At 40.5% G+C, this 16897-nt stretch overlaps 1 protein-coding gene across 2 annotated transcripts in view; it reads left to right on the forward strand.

Moving 5' to 3' along the window:
* The first annotated feature begins 216 nt into the window (after positions 1–216).
* The window catches only part of LOC129768075 (orcokinin peptides type A-like), a 47086-nt gene continuing 30405 nt past the window's right edge, over positions 217–16897 (forward strand). Inside the window, exons 1-3 of one of the 2 annotated variants that reach the window (XM_055769493.1) lie at positions 2855–2965; positions 3026–3098; positions 3156–3409. In XM_055769493.1, coding sequence (XP_055625468.1) covers positions 3394–3409 — 16 coding nt within the window. In that variant the 5' untranslated portion in view covers positions 2855–2965; positions 3026–3098; positions 3156–3393. Of the gene's footprint in view, positions 448–2854; positions 2966–3025; positions 3099–3155; positions 3410–16897 lie in introns of those variants that run through there. The other variant, XM_055769492.1, reaches the window with a different exon arrangement.

The following is a 16897-nucleotide window of genomic DNA, read 5'->3' on the forward strand; positions in this document are numbered from 1 at the left end:
CACGCGGCCGCTTAATTTTCCCGTTAGCCGACCAATGCCGACAACTGAGCAAGCGAAGACGGCTGCCGATTCCCGAATCGTCACCTAGGATCGAGCGGTCGGGCGGCAGGAAAACCACCGTCATCGTCATCGCTACCTTACCGCTTCCGTCAATCTGTTCACCCGACAGCGTATAAAAAGGATCCCGTTATGATGATACGCCAACAATCACACAACATCCGTCGACCGATAAGCATCGGCACATTCCGTTCAATTCCATTCCTACCGAAGTGTTTGCGTACGGATTCTGAAACAATTAAACCCGCCGTGACAAGATGTTTAAATTTCACGTGATTTGTGCCGTCTTCCTGTGTGTCCTACTCCACTGGACCCACGCACTTCCCGTCAAGGATCAGGAAGTTGAGGATTTAATCTACAAACTGCAGCAGCTGAAGCAACTCAATGATGGTAAATTATTTTGATGGAAAATTTGAGGATTTTTGTTCCGTCCGAAAGCAACAGAAAAAAAGCGTGTGAACATGTCCTGATAACGGAAATAAATTACATATGTGTTGTCCCTTGTCAAAACGAATCGTCCGTGTCCTGGTCAAATGTTGAAGTGTGTTTAGTGTTTTTGTGAAGTTCTGGACAAAATGTGACATCTAACTGAGTGACCGCAATCATCCTCGTAAGTGTACCCATGTGAACGTAACGTGTCAACGTAAACAATGGAAAGTAATCATAACCATACCACCGTTTTCCTTTCCTCCAAACCAAATCCCATTCCGACAAAATCTCGCTTTTTAATTTCCGACTCATTGCCCAGGCCTCGGCTTCCGCAAACCTTTCCGCTGGGTTTTTTTGTTTCTTGGACAGTTGGTTTTGCATCCCCCGCAAGAGGCTGCTGGCTGAAGGACAGAAAAGCGGGAAAAGTGATGCTAATTTTTGCCAACAGAAGAAGAAGAAAAACCCACAATCAACCGTCACGTTCAGCATGGTTGAATGGGATGTGTGATGGTTGGTTCTTTTTTTTACAACTTCAAAAACTGAGCTCGTGTGTGTTACTCGCCTCGAGACGAACTAATAACGCAGATACGGTTCTATTCGTTTGATTCCCTGAGGCCAAAGATTGTTCGCTGAAATGTGCATCCACAACTTCCCTGAGTTGTTTAGAATATTATAAAATGAAAAATTTAGAGATGGGGATAATTAGCAATCAATAACAAGGAGTATTTAAAATCTTTTGTATTTATTGTTACCTGTTTTAAATCTATGCCACTTCAGAATATGAACATCTTTATTATATCTCTTTCCGATTTTTATCAATACTCAAAATGAACTCGATTTATCTCGGGATATTATTCCATTCAAATGATAACTGCACCGAATCGTTCTCCGATAATCTCAACATCGTAACAAATTTGGTTTCTAAATATTTTCACCAGTTTATTCCGACTTGTTCTTTTTCTTGCACATATATCTTGAGTACCAAAAATGAAATGGGAGTAAAATGCATAACGTTATCTGTATCCTGGAGAAACTTTGATTTTCAAATATGCAAAACATTGCAGATAAAAAATTACACAAAAAGTGGGATACCTGGATGTCGAATAAACAGAAAAAAAAATACTGATAATTAAAACGTTTTCAAAAATTTTTATTTTCTTGACTTGGATTTTTGAACTTCTTCGGCGAGTTGACGGAATAATTGTTCGTCAAAGCCGAATCCTTCATCGTATGGTCTCAGGACTAAATTTTAGTAAATAGCACCCCGACAACAAATTGAATCAAGACGAAGCATACGCAACCAAATGTGTCGGCTTTTATCGCATCCGTAGTAACGGATAACATTGACAACACACGTGCTGAAAATTTATTACGTGATTCCGTCCGTCTATCCGCATCTCCAATATTCTGGCTATCATGGTCAAATTTTAGTCCTTAGAAAACCCATTTTTCTTCCAAACAACAACCTACCGTATATTTTGTTATAGTTTTTTTTTTGTATTCGATGGAGGCTCCCTGTCATTCACGGCTATTGGTTTCTTCTAATCCCAAAGCGTAATTACTCCCTTGTTTCAACAAGTTGGATTTTAATCCATTATGATTCAGGTGTACACAAATTTGGACCGAATGGGGTGGAACTTTCTAATTTATCATATTTTGGTTCGAAGGTAGTGGGAAACTCAGACTTGTCATTCGAAATGGCTTCAAGGTCAACATATCTAAAGTATGATTTTTTATTATTGTGAAGTAGCTTAAATAATAAAAACACGGTGAATCATTCTCGTTTTTTGACAGCTACTGTCAGTTAATATTGTACCGGTAGAAGCATTCAAATGGATGTAAACCTATAGCACATTTCAAGCAAATATACTTGGTACACCTGTTACGCCCTTCAGGCTGAGCCCACCTTAACATCTAAATGCCTACCCAAACCTCGTTCAGACCAAGGCGCTTATATCAATGTATAACAGGTGAAGCAACATCATCACTTCAATAAGAAGGGGATTACGGTTTGTGGAGCGGGGGTTGTTTGTTTTGTTATTGCTAGGATACGCCATTTTTGCATTTATACATGCGAGAGTAGTTCCCCTTCTTTTTCACATAATACGCGAAAGCCGAACATAGTAGGCATCGTTCTAATAGGCGTCGTAGCAGTTTGTAGAGAGCCGCCGGCAGCGTTCTGATGCAGTTTGTAAACAATACCGACAGCAATTCCAATATGGCTGAAAGTGCATTTCATATGATTGTTTCACCTGGTGTATATAGAGACGCCTTGGTTCAGACTCTGACCTGGTTTGAGTTCAATGGATGGAAATGAGTGAAACAGGAAACCATGGCAACCATTGTTTTAATGAAATAACAAGTAGTTGGCATAATTAAAGAATAAAAATCTAGAGAGAGTTGAAAAAAAACAAGCTAGTGTGCTGTTCGGGAAAAATTAAAGACTTAAATACAATTGGGAAGTTCCAATGATTGCCAGGTTAGATTAGCTTACTTAGTTACCTTAAAAATATTCTAACATTAGACTTAAAATAATCAGGTTTATCTAGAAGACAGATTTGATATCCCTGAGGTGGCTTCCAGAGAAAAAAGGCAACAGGACTCACTAAAACGTAAGACAATTATGTCAAAAATATTTCTTGTAACTAACAATCAAATTTCTATTGAAGGAAATTGTCATCTACCCAGCAAAAACAGTGGTGATTTATTTTTTGGAAATCGAACTCCTGTTGGCGAAGCTTCTTGGTACATCACTTATTGCAATAGCTTCGCTGTGTATTTCTCGGATTGGACTGATGACTTTGAGTGTTTGGGCTTATTCTGCATATGTTCAATGCTAGTTGGTTTGATGGCAGATAGTTCTAATGAAATCGAGCGATTCACCGATTCACGACACCGCCATTCAATATGAATCGGAAATCAGGTCAATATAACTTTGTATTACATATGTTAGATCGGTATAATATTTGTTGAGCATCGAATTGATCAACTGACCTAATGCCGTTGTTATACATTTTGCAAAGATAGGGTTGAGCTATTGCACCTTTTCTAGCGGATATGTATCTGCTACATGTGCCTTCACATGGGACAGTTTTGTCTGATGTCTGAAGACATTTTGTGAAAGATATTACTGTTTTATACTTCACGTAGTGTTTAATCACAAGATGTACAAATTTTCACTCAACTGAAAAATAACATTTACGCAATTGAGATGCTTACTTTTTGGTTTCCATTTGTCACAACATTACTGCCCTTCTACGTATAGTTGTCCCATGTTCCTTTTCGACAATTTTCACTTTTCTACTTAAAACGATGTTTTTATGCATAATCTTCCGGAAAAACAATCAAAGTTATCGCTTGTTCCTAGAATTAGAAAAAAAAAACAAGCTCAACTACTATTTCATGTTGATATTCCAAACATAACTGTCCCACCATGTATTTTTTGTAGATCCATAATAAATGAATCGGTGCTAGTACAATAATATTATGTCACGCTTCCAGCAGGGCTAAAACACTCATTCCTGGTTTGGAAGAACGAAATAATTCACAAACAAAAAAAAATATAGTTTAACAGAACACGTGTACACCTTGTCAGCGAATGCCTAATAACAATGAGATTTATATTCTTCAAAAGTGTTGCAGATTACTCTCTTCTTCAACAAACAATGTTTTATGCATAATTTTTCGGTGAAACACAAAAATATCTTATTGTTTGTTCCCAGTATGCCAAAAAACAACATCAAGTTCAATTGTCCCATGTTGATATTCTAGGCATAACTGTCCCACCATTAATTTTTGAACCTGTCATCAAGCCTGAACCTGTCATCAAGAACCTGTCATAGGTTACTGCTTATAAATACCCGATGTGAATTGAAAATTTCAAGTTATTGATTACATTAGGTTAAGCATTTCTTAAGCTACATACCACATTCATCAGATTCGGGAAATCACGCGTGCAGCAGGAATATCGTATCGAAATTGTTTTGAATGCTCAACGAAAACCCCCTGTAACACCAAGCTTTAGGCTCGTTTTTCTCGAAATCATAAAAATGTCACATGGTCCGGTCGGACTTAATACCGACCAAATGTGCTAGATTTTACTGATTTTGAAACATGGGACTACTATGCGTAGAACGGCAGTTTACACTATTCAAAATACAAACAAAATGACAGAAGCTTTGCTACGGAAATTCAAGGAAATTCAATGTTTTCAAAAAGCGGTGATTTTATGAACGAAATTTCATACGCTGGGATATAATGAGTTTAGATACGATGCTGCCCGGTCTTGGACACATTTGAATTATCATGTCGGCTTCCAATTTGTTCCGGGTTATATATAATGTTTATTTAGAGCTTCTTGGAGCTAATTCGAATCGAAAAGAGTAATATACTGCTTCCAGCATCGATAGATACCTTCAGTTGATAACCGAAACGTCAGAGGATATGAAAACAATATTAGTAAATATATCTGAATCCTATCGTATCACAACCCTAATCCCGCTTAGATAGTGTAAATTACAAACCACTTGCCAACTCCACTGCCTCGATTGGGACCAAATGAGATGCTGGAATTGACAGGTGATTCGCATGGCCGAGTGGTCAGCGTCACCCATACCATACCGGGGGGGGTTCCGGTTTGATTACCGTACTGGCCGAAGATCCGTTTTTTTCGTGAAAAAAATGGAACATTATTTAATTTTCTTCTTCATTTGAGTATGGACTATTTTATCCGAACGAAGGCTTTCAAGAAAGGCGAAACAATATTTGCGAATCATTAACACAATTGTGACATTTGCTGTTGCTCGACTTGTTGATATTAGTACACATTTCCGATCATTATTTCCTCGTATGTTTCGTCAGTTGCTATTACACTAAAGCAGTGCTATTTTAGAATCGTTACGCTTTCAATCGGCTATATCTAAGAATCTGTGCCGATTTCGAGTGAAACTTCAATAAAAGGTATTTATTGTACACTGCTTTTCACAACTATAGAACCACTCATTTTTTTCTGAGTTTCCAGAGATATGTAAGAAGTTGGTTGAATTGAGGTAAATAGTATAGGATATAATAACTAGCCTCATTGAAAAGACCAGCCATTTGAGCTTTATTGTTGTGTTCAGGCGCAAGACAATCAAAAAACTAAAATTCCAGTGTTTCATAACTATAGAACCAGATGGAAAACTCTCACTCCTTTACAAAATTAACGTCATTTTCATATAAATCACAATAAGTTTCTAATTGGTAGGTCATCTTAGTTCTTAATCAGATCAAATAACCCACACGGGGTGGTTTTGACCAAGTTGACCAAGTAGGCCCCAATAATGTTACTTATATCTAAACATGAATGTTACACTACATAAGGTCGTCACATAGAAAAATCGTCACATAGTAAAACTAACATCGAATCTAACAACCTATGGTAAATTAAACTATTTCAGAAAAACCTTATCAAAAACTTATGAGGAGTGATCGTACGAATAGTAGAAGCATCTTACAAGCAGTATAAGTGATTCGAAGAGCTTAAATGAGCAGTATCCTCTGCGTAGAACGAGATACACACTACAACATGGCACAACTTGGTCAAAACCACCTCGAGTTGGTTATTTGATCTGATTGAGAACTAAAGATGACCTACCAATTAGAAACTTATAGTGATTTAAATGAAAAACTATGTACTTCAATTCAACCGATTTCTTACATATCTCTGGAAACTCAGAAGAAATGAGTGGTTCTATAGTTGTGAAACGCGGTGTAGTTTAAAGATACAATATTGGTTTTGCGATCTCTAATCCTCTCGAATGGTAATTGATGCTTTGGGCGTTGGACTACATGCCATCAATTTCTGCACAAGCTGCTGATCAACCACATCGACTACTTTTCTTTCACTGTCTGGCCATTGAATCACATTTTTAAACATTTTTCAACTATCTTCAGCTAAGCTTAGCTCAGGGATTTACAGATATTTTTTTTTATGGCGGATCACTTCTCTTAGCAAAAATATTTGACAAAAAACTTCCTTTTTTTAATCAATAAAACAAATACCACGATCACACTATTTGCGTTTGACAGATCGAATTCGAGGTTATGACTATGGCATTTTTACCCCGGTAATAATGGCTCCTTTTGCCCCGGAAGTTGAGAGATAACAAATTTATTTTTTATTGAAATAAATGCGTACGATTTAAATCAGTTCATAAAGTAAGTTGAAGAAAAATGATTATTCTGTTTGTATTTATGGGTGGAGTCATGCAAACATATAGAATGCCCCTGTGCGTTCTTATATAGATTGCAGTTGTAAGAAGCACAGTTAGTATTTATCTGTTTTCCAATAAAAAATATTTAAGGTTCTGACTGATAATATGTGAGATACATGCAGTATCTGTATAAAACAAAGTTCTGTAGTTAAATAATTGTAAAAGATGGAAATAGGCAAAATAATCAGATGGGCACTCTTGCCCCGGGTTCCCCTACTAAATATATGCCCAGTGAAATTAAATTGAAGTTTTTTTCATGGCGGGTTCATTTGATATAACTTCGCAGAGCACCAATTTCACGCGAAGCCGCGGAGGCTTAGATAATATTCCAATAGATTTTAATTGCACGCAATCCTTGGCAGTTTGGGGGGTTATCTCTTTCTTACATTACGTCTACTACGTAATTGCGATACCACTGTTGTGAATTCTTACTGTAGTGGCAATTTTACAAATCCGGCAAAAACTTGACGATACACTGGTGGGAAATAATGAACGGCAATACACGTTTTTAGGCATCCGTTGATGTATAGCTGTTCGTTAATATTGATGGTTTTGGTAAAAAATCGGAGTCTTCCAACCATAGCTACAGATTCCCTGCCAGATCATCAGCTTACATCAGCTTACAACTTATCCGCAAAAATAATTTTATATTTCTTGCGAACATCTTCACGATCCCTGGCTGCATAAAACTTCTGTTCATCAGTTATTCTCGATCTTAACGCTCGTCAATTCAATTCTAGTTGAAGCAAATGGTTATGGAAGCAAATGGAATACAAATCTGTCTCTCCAATCAACCTGACTTCACTCCACCGCTACTACTCCACCCCGACATGTTCCTCGTTGCCCACGTACGCAATCTTAGGTAAAGGTCCATATACGAGGGCGGTCCGATAAGTATTTAACCTCATCGCTCGATGGTGTCAGCATCGCAAGAGATATTACATATCATGTAGTACATTCTCGTAAACCGCTACTATCAAAATTTCAGCCGAATCGGCCTTGTAGTTTTGTTCTGACCGTCTGTGGTAGCGGGTGTGTCCGCGGATTTTGGAAAAATGGAAAAAATGGAAATTCCGCCGTCGTCACGGCCAAATTGGTCTAATTGCACTACGAACTGCTGCCCCATCCACCGTATTCTCCAGATTTGGCCCTGTACGATTTTCATTTGTTTCCAAACTTGAAAAAGTCGCTCGCCGGGCAGAAATTTGAGTCAAATGAGGAGGTTATCGCCGCCACAAAGTCCTACTTTGCAGACTTCGAGAGAACGTATTTTTCAGATGGATTAAAGTAGTTGTATCATCGCTGGGTTAAGTGTATCGAGCTAAAAGGAGACTATGTTGAGAAATAAATCGCCACTTTTCCAATTTTTTTGTTTTTTTTTATTCTTGTAGGCTAAGTACTTATCGGACTGCCCTCGTAAAATGAAACGGAAACTAGATTTCTGATGAAAAAAAGTAGTTATACCATTATTGGATGGCTGTGAACTCACCTTCTTCTTCTTGAATGGCGTTAACGTTCCCTTGTGGAACTTTTGCCGTCTCAACGTATGCATTAACTAGCGTCATTTATTAATACTTGGTCGAGATTTCTTAAGCCAAATAACACGTCTTGAATGTATTCCGAGGGGCAAGCTCTTGAATACGCATGACCACAGTACAAGTCGAAGGAAATTTCTTTGACGAAAAATCCCCCGGCCAGAACGGGAATCGAACCCGAACACCCGGCATGATAATGTGAGACGCTAACCACTCGGCCACGGGTGCACTGAACTCACCTACAGTTTTCGAATGAGAGAAAGGAACGAATTCAGTTGGGGGGGGGCTTGTTCACTTTAATATGCCGTGAAGTTCATTTTACGTTGAAAAATTAAACGAACACGGGGCGTCATAGAGCAGATAGCGACGAAAGTGCCCGGATGACTTTTGATTTATGTTGACAGAGAAACTGCTGGAAGAAGCAAAAACTCATTTCCAATTGAATGCGAAGGCCGATAGCTCAATAGTTGCCGAGTTCGGCTGCGCCAAGTTTGTTGACCACATCCATGTCCGAAAGTTCTGGATTCGATTTGAAACCCTTCACGGCTCTTTGGCGCAGTTTTCGGTCTACGTTTTATTGAATCTTTTGAGAAACAGGCAAACGTCCCTTGAAATGTTTTAGCACTACACAAAAAGGTCAAGCCACGACCTTTTTTCACTACTTTGCAATCCATGTCGCATTTTCATAATCTCTGTGCAGAATCAATTCTCTCCTTTTTCATCCAACGCAGGGCAATTTGAGAGAACACCAACTTTTTTTTCAATTTTTTTGCACGGGATTTCAAGAAAAAGACTATGGAAATAAACTTCTGTCAAAGATTTCAAAACCTACCACGAGAGCGCTGTACTGGACAAAAGAGTACACCTATTATAAATTTGCATTGACGGCATTGAGCTTCGTATAGTAGTTTAGTTAGTCAAAGATAATTATTGATTAATTTCTCCGTATCAAATAGATATTCTATTTAAATGATTTTTTTTTTGCGTGGTGAAAATACACTCTGCTCTTTTGCCCCTATTGTTCCGCCTGTTTGACGTTTCTTTCTGTCAACGCATAACAGTACGCTCCCGAGTTCATTATGGCGTTGCTGCGACGAGGGGTGTTGTCGTCACAACCAGTGAAGGAAGAGCTTGAGTTGTTCGGAATCTCACTCATTGATTTAGAATTTTGAATTAACAAAATCACGACATTGTTCTTGGACGTTTTTACTGCGTCGATCTATTCCTTTTCAAAGAGAAACCACTCATCTCAGTATTCTCTTTAGATCTGGTTCTTCGGATTTTCATTGTTTGAGTATGTAATAGATCATCCCTGAATCAATAGCTCATAGTTCGCGCTATTACACATAATATTTCCCTAAATTAGACACTAGATGATTAAAATTCCAATGAACCTATGAAATCTCCGTTGGATTGACATAAGCTTTCTCTGTCAATATTTACACTTTCCATGTTTCGAATTCAAACGAGAAATGCAATTCCAGTATCCTAGTTCTCATAATCTTATTCGGAATGTCTTCTAAAATTCATGGAAACATGATCAAAATCATAGTCGTTTAATTTTTGCAATCATTTTTGACGCAAACGTACCTCAAGATATGTATCCAGGCTAATTATAACAAGAATTCCAATGCACTCGAATTCAACAGCATAAACTCCATTACTCATTATATGATGAAGATTGAATTATTTTGATGACTGTTTACAGTGTTCCATGGTTCACATCTGTTCACAGACACCCCGGGTGCATTTATCTCCGTAACTTAATAGCTTATAGCTGCGAGAAGGTGTGTAGTATAGCTTTGGGAGTCATGCGAGTTTTCAATTATTTCATTTCGATATTGAAATAATGAGAAAAATTATAATTGATAAAACTTCCGCTTTTCAATGGATAGGCTTATATTGAAAATTTATGATAATAAATCTTATTATTCAATAGTACTATAAGTGCAGACATCGCGACATCAATTAGGGTGAAATGATTTCACAATAATCTATTTCATGTTCATACACTCTGCACACACCTTTTTACAGCGAACAAACTTCTCCCTGCTATGTCCCAAATTGGCGACAAATCGCCCGGGTTGATTACCATATCTTATCGATGTCTCACATGTACGAACCATTGACGCCTCTGATCCATGCACCCCCAACATCTCTTTTTGTTGTAACCAAATTTATCCATCGAATTAATGTTTTCCCTTTCAATTGCCGACGATACTTTTCCGATAGGAAATCGGAGATAATCACTAGTAGCCAATCAATAATTCGTCATCCGAAATTAGGTTGAGGGCATCAAAATACAAGAGGGGTAATATAACGTAAATCCACTTTCGAGTTTATTAGTATATTAGAGACTTATGAAACACACTCAGCTGCATTTTAATGACATTAAGGCGCCTGTAAACATGTTCCGAGAGAAACGTGCGAACTTGTGCTTTTCATATCTTAATGTCATTTTTCCTTTCCCAGACTGGCATTGACGCCAGTTGAGATGTAAGAAACATCTCATACAGGTCGGCTTCCTTATAGTCCAAATAAATACCACAGAGCTCCTTCAGCGCAGAAGTCAGGTAACGACAGCTTTTCTTCGAGCTTATCTTCAGATTTTCTTCGGAAGAAAAAATGCCACCTGTTGCGCTCGTGTTTGATCTAACCACATTGCTGTTTTGCCTCCCCCAGCATCATCATCATCATCATCATTACCAATTCCGTTCGCATAAATAATGCATATTTATTTGCGAGTGACAGCGAAGCTCATTACATTCGATGTCGCAATTCGAAATGCCTTCAGAGAGAAATGAAAACGGTTCTTCAATTGGTAAAGTAGAATCATTTCCTAGATACAACATTCGTCTGTTGATTTGTTGAACCAAAGACTGATGATTGGGAAACTCGCGGTAAATTCGTTTGTTTACCTAATCATTCTGAGTCGCTGATTTTCATTGTTACACCAAGGCACAATCATTCAGTGAAAGCGACGGGGATAATTGAATGAATTGGGCTAAGACTTGATGTGCCACTTGGAGGTTTTGCCCTCAGCGCTTATTATTTGTTTCCAAATTTGAGAAGGTTCTTCCAGGGGAAGTAGTTGCTGAGGTCATCACCGAATCGGATCTTTCTGGCAGGGCATTGGTCCAGTAGTATTAGCCACTCGGCACAAAATTCCTTAATCACCTGGCATTAGTGGTCTGTTTCATCAGATATTTTCCTTTGTCTGTAATCGAAAATGCTCTACATATGTGAGAACAGCGAAACCAAAGCAGATAACAACGGACATTACGATACGATACATACTACAATATTAACATCTGTCAATTCGATTTTTCGCCACAAACTGTTTCATTCTCAAGGGTTGATTACCAGTTGTGAACGCCAAGGATTCAGTCAGGGCTCGCTGTGAATGCTCTTTGAAGTGCTTTCTATAAACGTTTGGGAAATGGTGGAGACGTAAAGAATTGTTTCATACCGCTGAATAGTTATTGATGCAGTTTTATGATTATTTTCGGTTATCCATAACAAAAAAAAATTAAAATGTTGCTCGGTTACTGCAGTTCGGCACTAGATTCCTGATCTATTGATTTAACGTATCAACGCTGCAAGGGTGTAGCAGATCAAATTTATCTCAATCTGGCCTATTAAAACGTTATCTAACGAAATCTTGCATTGAAATGTGTAACCTCGATAGGATAGATTTAGCGTAACGAATAAATAAAAGACGTGTATTCTCTTGGATCGCTCTTTATCCACTAACCACTATCATATATAAGCTTGAGTATCTATAAAAGGGATCAAAATGAAAATGAACCAGGAATTCAAATAGGGTTCTTTAATTATTCTTTACACTCGGACACCATTCTTAATACGATGTCCTCATCGTTGATTTACTCGCTGGTCTCTGCATCCTCCGTTGAATAGCCAGACTGTTCATCATCGCTTTCCATCAGCATATCTTCCATCAGTTCGAGATCTGGTAACTCGCACCATGCTTTGATGCGATCAGCCGAATAGACCGTTGAAAAACGTCGTTCGCTTTGCTCTGGGAGGCTTTCAATTTGATAGCGATTGTTCCCCAATATTTTCACGATAACATATGATCCTTTATATCTCGGCTCCAGCTTGTGACTGCCTCCTGGTTGAAACTGGTCCTTTTCCACCAAAACAAGGTCACCGACTTGGAGAGTCCTGGCTCCTCTACGTCGCTGGTCGAAGTATCGCTTTTGCGTACGCTGTTTCAGCTGCATCCGTTGTACCGCCAAAGCCTTCAGTTGCACGGGATCTGCAACCCTGTTGTCGTCTTCATCATGTATGGCAAGCACAACTTCATTACGATGAATATCACGAGGCTGGTAGCTCAGTAGAAGCGACGATGGACTACACCCGGTAGTAGAATTTGGACTATTGTTGATGACCCACTGAATACCATTAATCTTTTCATCCCATTTTCGGTCGTCTGGTTCGACCAAAGCTCGAAGCGAATTCAGAATGGTCCGATTAGAGCGCTCTACTTGACCGTTACCTCTAGGAGCACCAACAGCGACTTTTATGTGTCGGATGCCCATTTCAGAGCACACTGCGGCAAACGCGCGGCTTGTGAAGGCTTTTCCTCTGTCGGTTATTATCCTTCCCGGTGAGCCAAAAACTGCCACCACGTCCCGCAGCATGCAAATAACCGTTACTGATTTCGTTGATTTGACCGGTTTCGCCAAGATGAACTTCGTAAATCCACATATCAGTACTAATAAGTGCACGTTGCCTTTGGAGGAGCGCGGAAAAGGCCCCAGATGATCCAAATGGATGGTTTGGAATGGTACAGGATACTTAGGGATTGGATGTAATAAGCCCTCCGGACGTCCTCCTTTCTCTTTCGCAAACGCACATCTTGGACAGGATTTGATGTAGCTCTGCGTATACTTGCGCATCCGGGAAACCAAAACCTCTCCGAAGTGGCCAAAATCGTCATGATAATGTTTAAGCAACCTCCAACGAATATTGGCTGGCACCACCCAACATTTTCTGCCATCGACTTTCCGGTACAGCCGATGGTTCTCCAACAAGTAGTTCTCCTGAATCTGCCTCTGTTCATCGTTCTCCGGAACACCCTCCATATGTGCGATGATATTGACTAGCTTTGGATCTCGACGCTGCATGGACACCAGCGCGTCACCATTGCTGATTCCGAGGATCAGTATGCTCTCACCCACCGATTGAACTTCTTCTGGGGGTTCCACCGGATTTCGGCTCAGTGAATCGACATGGGCCATGGCTGCACCCGGCCGGTATTCGATATCAAAATCGTATTCCAATAGCTTGAGAAAATATCGGGCAATACGATGATTGATATCCTTCTTTTTATGCGCATCCCTCACCGCACTGCAATCCGTCTTGATGACAAACCTCCTTCCCAGCAAATAATACCGAAAACGTTCCACCCCAGCTACGACGGCCAACATTTCCAGCTCGTAGCTATGGTAGCGACATTCGTTGTCGTTTGTTTTTCTGCTAAAATAGCTCAACGGTTTCAGTCCTCCGTCCACCTTCATCAACAATACTGCAGCCAGCCCGATTGACGACGCATCGGTATGCAATTCCAGGTCGCACTTTGGATCGAATAACACTAAAAGTGGTCTGCTGCACAGTATAGACTTGATCGTTTCAAACGCCTGTTGCTGCTCAAGCTTCCACTCGAATACTGCGTCCTTCTTAACAAGCTTGAAAAGTGGCGCTGCAATTATGCTGTAGCCCTTTACAAACCTCCGAAAGAATCCTGAAAGACCGATGAACTGCTGGACTTGTCCAACCTAGGTGGGGGTTGGGAATCTTCGAACGGCATCCGTCTTCAGATGACCCGGTTTGACCCCCTCTTGATTGACCTCGAAGCCCAGAAAGAGTACAGTTTCTTCGAAAAATTGACTCTTCTTCAGGTTGATCGTTAATCCAAACTTCTTCAGCACTTCCAATAGTCTTCGAAATTTCTCCAGCACCTCCGCTTCCGACGATCCGGCGATAATCAGGTCGTCCATGTAACCAACAACACCATCGTCCTTCACTAAGCTTAACACCTTGTTTATCGTTCGTTGAAATACGGCACACCCGATAACAAGACCAAAAGGCATCCGGAGAAAACGAAAGAAAACGAGATGGACATCTTTTGTGGAAAACGCTGTATAATCTTGGGAATCTGAGGAAAGCGGTATTTGGTAGTAGCCGCTATACAGGTCCACGGAGATGAAGATCTTCCCGCCTGCCAGCTTGTTGAGACAGATTTCTATGTCCGGCATGGGGAACCGATCTTTTACGGTTTTAGCATTCAGTTGTCTATAATCCACCGCCATCCGGAATTGATTGTCCTTCTTCGGCACCAACACCACTGGACTGTTGTATGGTGACTCAGTCTCTTCAATGATTCCAGCCTCAACGAGATCAGCCACGATTTCACTCAATGCAGCCTCCCGAGTATATTCCAGCTTTCTCGGTTTTACGTACACTGGTTCCGTGTCTTTAAGCACTATCTTCATTTCGGCATCATTCGCTACCCCTAGCTCTTTCATCGTCTTAGAAAAACACTGGCGATAATTGTTCATCATTTCCAGCAATTGGCTTTGGGCAGTCAACGAGCCACCACACTTAATATCATTTGCCACAATGACACCCTTTTCTTCTGATACGTCGATTTTCGACGCTTCCGTTGGTCCTTTCTTCGGATTCCAACTTAAATTTCACTTCAGATCCTCGCTTTATCATCACCAAATTATCCTGATCGATGATATCTTCACCAATAATTATTGGCATCTCTTGTACGTAATCCGGTACCACATGAAATTTCGCAGACAGTTTCACCTGATCCATTATAATGTTAGCTACACACAACGATCTTACAGCCACCTGCTTCAAACCGAATCCTTGCAGTAAAGGGTGTGTCACATCAAATTGCATCACGGAAAAAACGCTGTAGAAATTTAATTTTTAGGAATTATATCTTCAGCTCTCGCTTATAATCAGATAAGAGTGTATAGATCACGTTGGCCATGCTTCACTGTAAATTTTTCGTAAATTTGGAAAAATGTCGTCGATCGAAAAAGAGCGTCGTGAATTAATCCTGTGCACTCATTTCGAGAATCCGGAGTTGTCACATCGGAACATCGGTAAGATGCTGGGAATCGTCCAATCCACGGTCAGCAGAGTACTAAAACGATACTTCGAGAACCTAACCATCGACCGGAAGGTGAAGAACGGCAAAAATGGATGCTCTGTCAGTGAAAAAGATCACAAGCGCGTAGTTAAGCAGTTTAGACGTGATCCGAGAAGTTCGGTCCGGGATGTCGCCAATAAGCTGAATTTGTCAAGTTCATTCGTCCAGCGGACCAAGCAGCGGGAGGGCCTGCGTACATACAAGGTTCAGAAGGCTCCTAACCGCGACGAAAAGCAAAACATGGTGGGGAAGACGCGAGCCCGGAAGCTGTACACCGAAATGCTGACGAAGCCGCATTGCCTGGTAATGGACGACGAAACCTACGTCAAAGCGGACTTTCGTCAGCTGCCGGGCCTGTTGTTCTTCTCCGCAGAGGACAAATTCAGCGTTCCGGAGGAGATTCGCAAGCAGAAACTATCCAAGTTTGCCAAAAAGTACATGGTGTGGCAAGCGATCTGCTCTTGCGGAAAGCGGAGCGCCCCCTTCGTGATGACCGGCACGGTAAACGGGCAGGTTTACCTTAAGGAGTGCCTACAGAAGCGCTTATTAACACTATTGAAGCAGCACGAGGGCCCGACCATCTTCTGGCCGGATCTCGCTTCGTGCACTATTCAAAGGACGTGTTGGAGTGGTACGAAGCCAACGGGGTCACCTTCGTGCCAAAGGAAATGAACCCGCCCAACGCGCCGGAGCTTCGCCCAATAGAGAAATATTGGGCGATTATAAAGCAGGCCCTCCGGAAGAACCCAAAAGTTGTCAAATCGGAGGCGGACTTAAAGAGAAAATGGATTTCTGTTCAAAAAAAACTACAACCTGACGTTGTACAGAACCTTATGGACGGGGTAAAGAGGAAGGTGCGAGCATACGGGTTTGGGCTCGAAGTATGAATAAAAAGAAAATGCCAAAAGTTGTTTAATAGTTTTTATTTTACTGTCTAAAATTTTCAAAAGGATCGGTCTACTGGGCGAATTTCTACAGCGTTTTTTCCGTGATGCAATTTGATGTGACACACCCTTTACTTTTCCACAAGGCTGCAATTCGCCACATCGCGAAGCATAGTGCTGTTGTATGGTAGACACTTTCGCCCCTGTATCTACCAACGCCGTTAAGTTCAGATCACCGATCACCACTGGCTTCACGAAGGCGCTTTTCCGCTGTATCATCTTTATCGAACTGTTATCCGCTCTTTGCCCGACTAACGGATATTTTTGGTTAGCTAGTGGGCAATCACGCTTCCAGTGGCCCTCTTGATGGCAACGAAAACACTCTTTCATCTTTCCTCGTGTATCTGTTATACCAGAAGTACCAGCCACATCTGAAACAGCAGGCTTCGATGTACCAACTCTTTGCGATTCTACGTTTGCATTGCCTAAACCTTGCATTTGTTCAATCCACTTCAGCTGCGTCAATAGATCTTGTACTGTATTGGT

The sequence above is a fragment of the Toxorhynchites rutilus genome, chromosome 2 (genome assembly GCF_029784135.1).
Source record: "Toxorhynchites rutilus septentrionalis strain SRP chromosome 2, ASM2978413v1, whole genome shotgun sequence".
In the NCBI taxonomy this organism is placed as follows: Eukaryota; Metazoa; Arthropoda; class Insecta; order Diptera; family Culicidae; genus Toxorhynchites; species Toxorhynchites rutilus.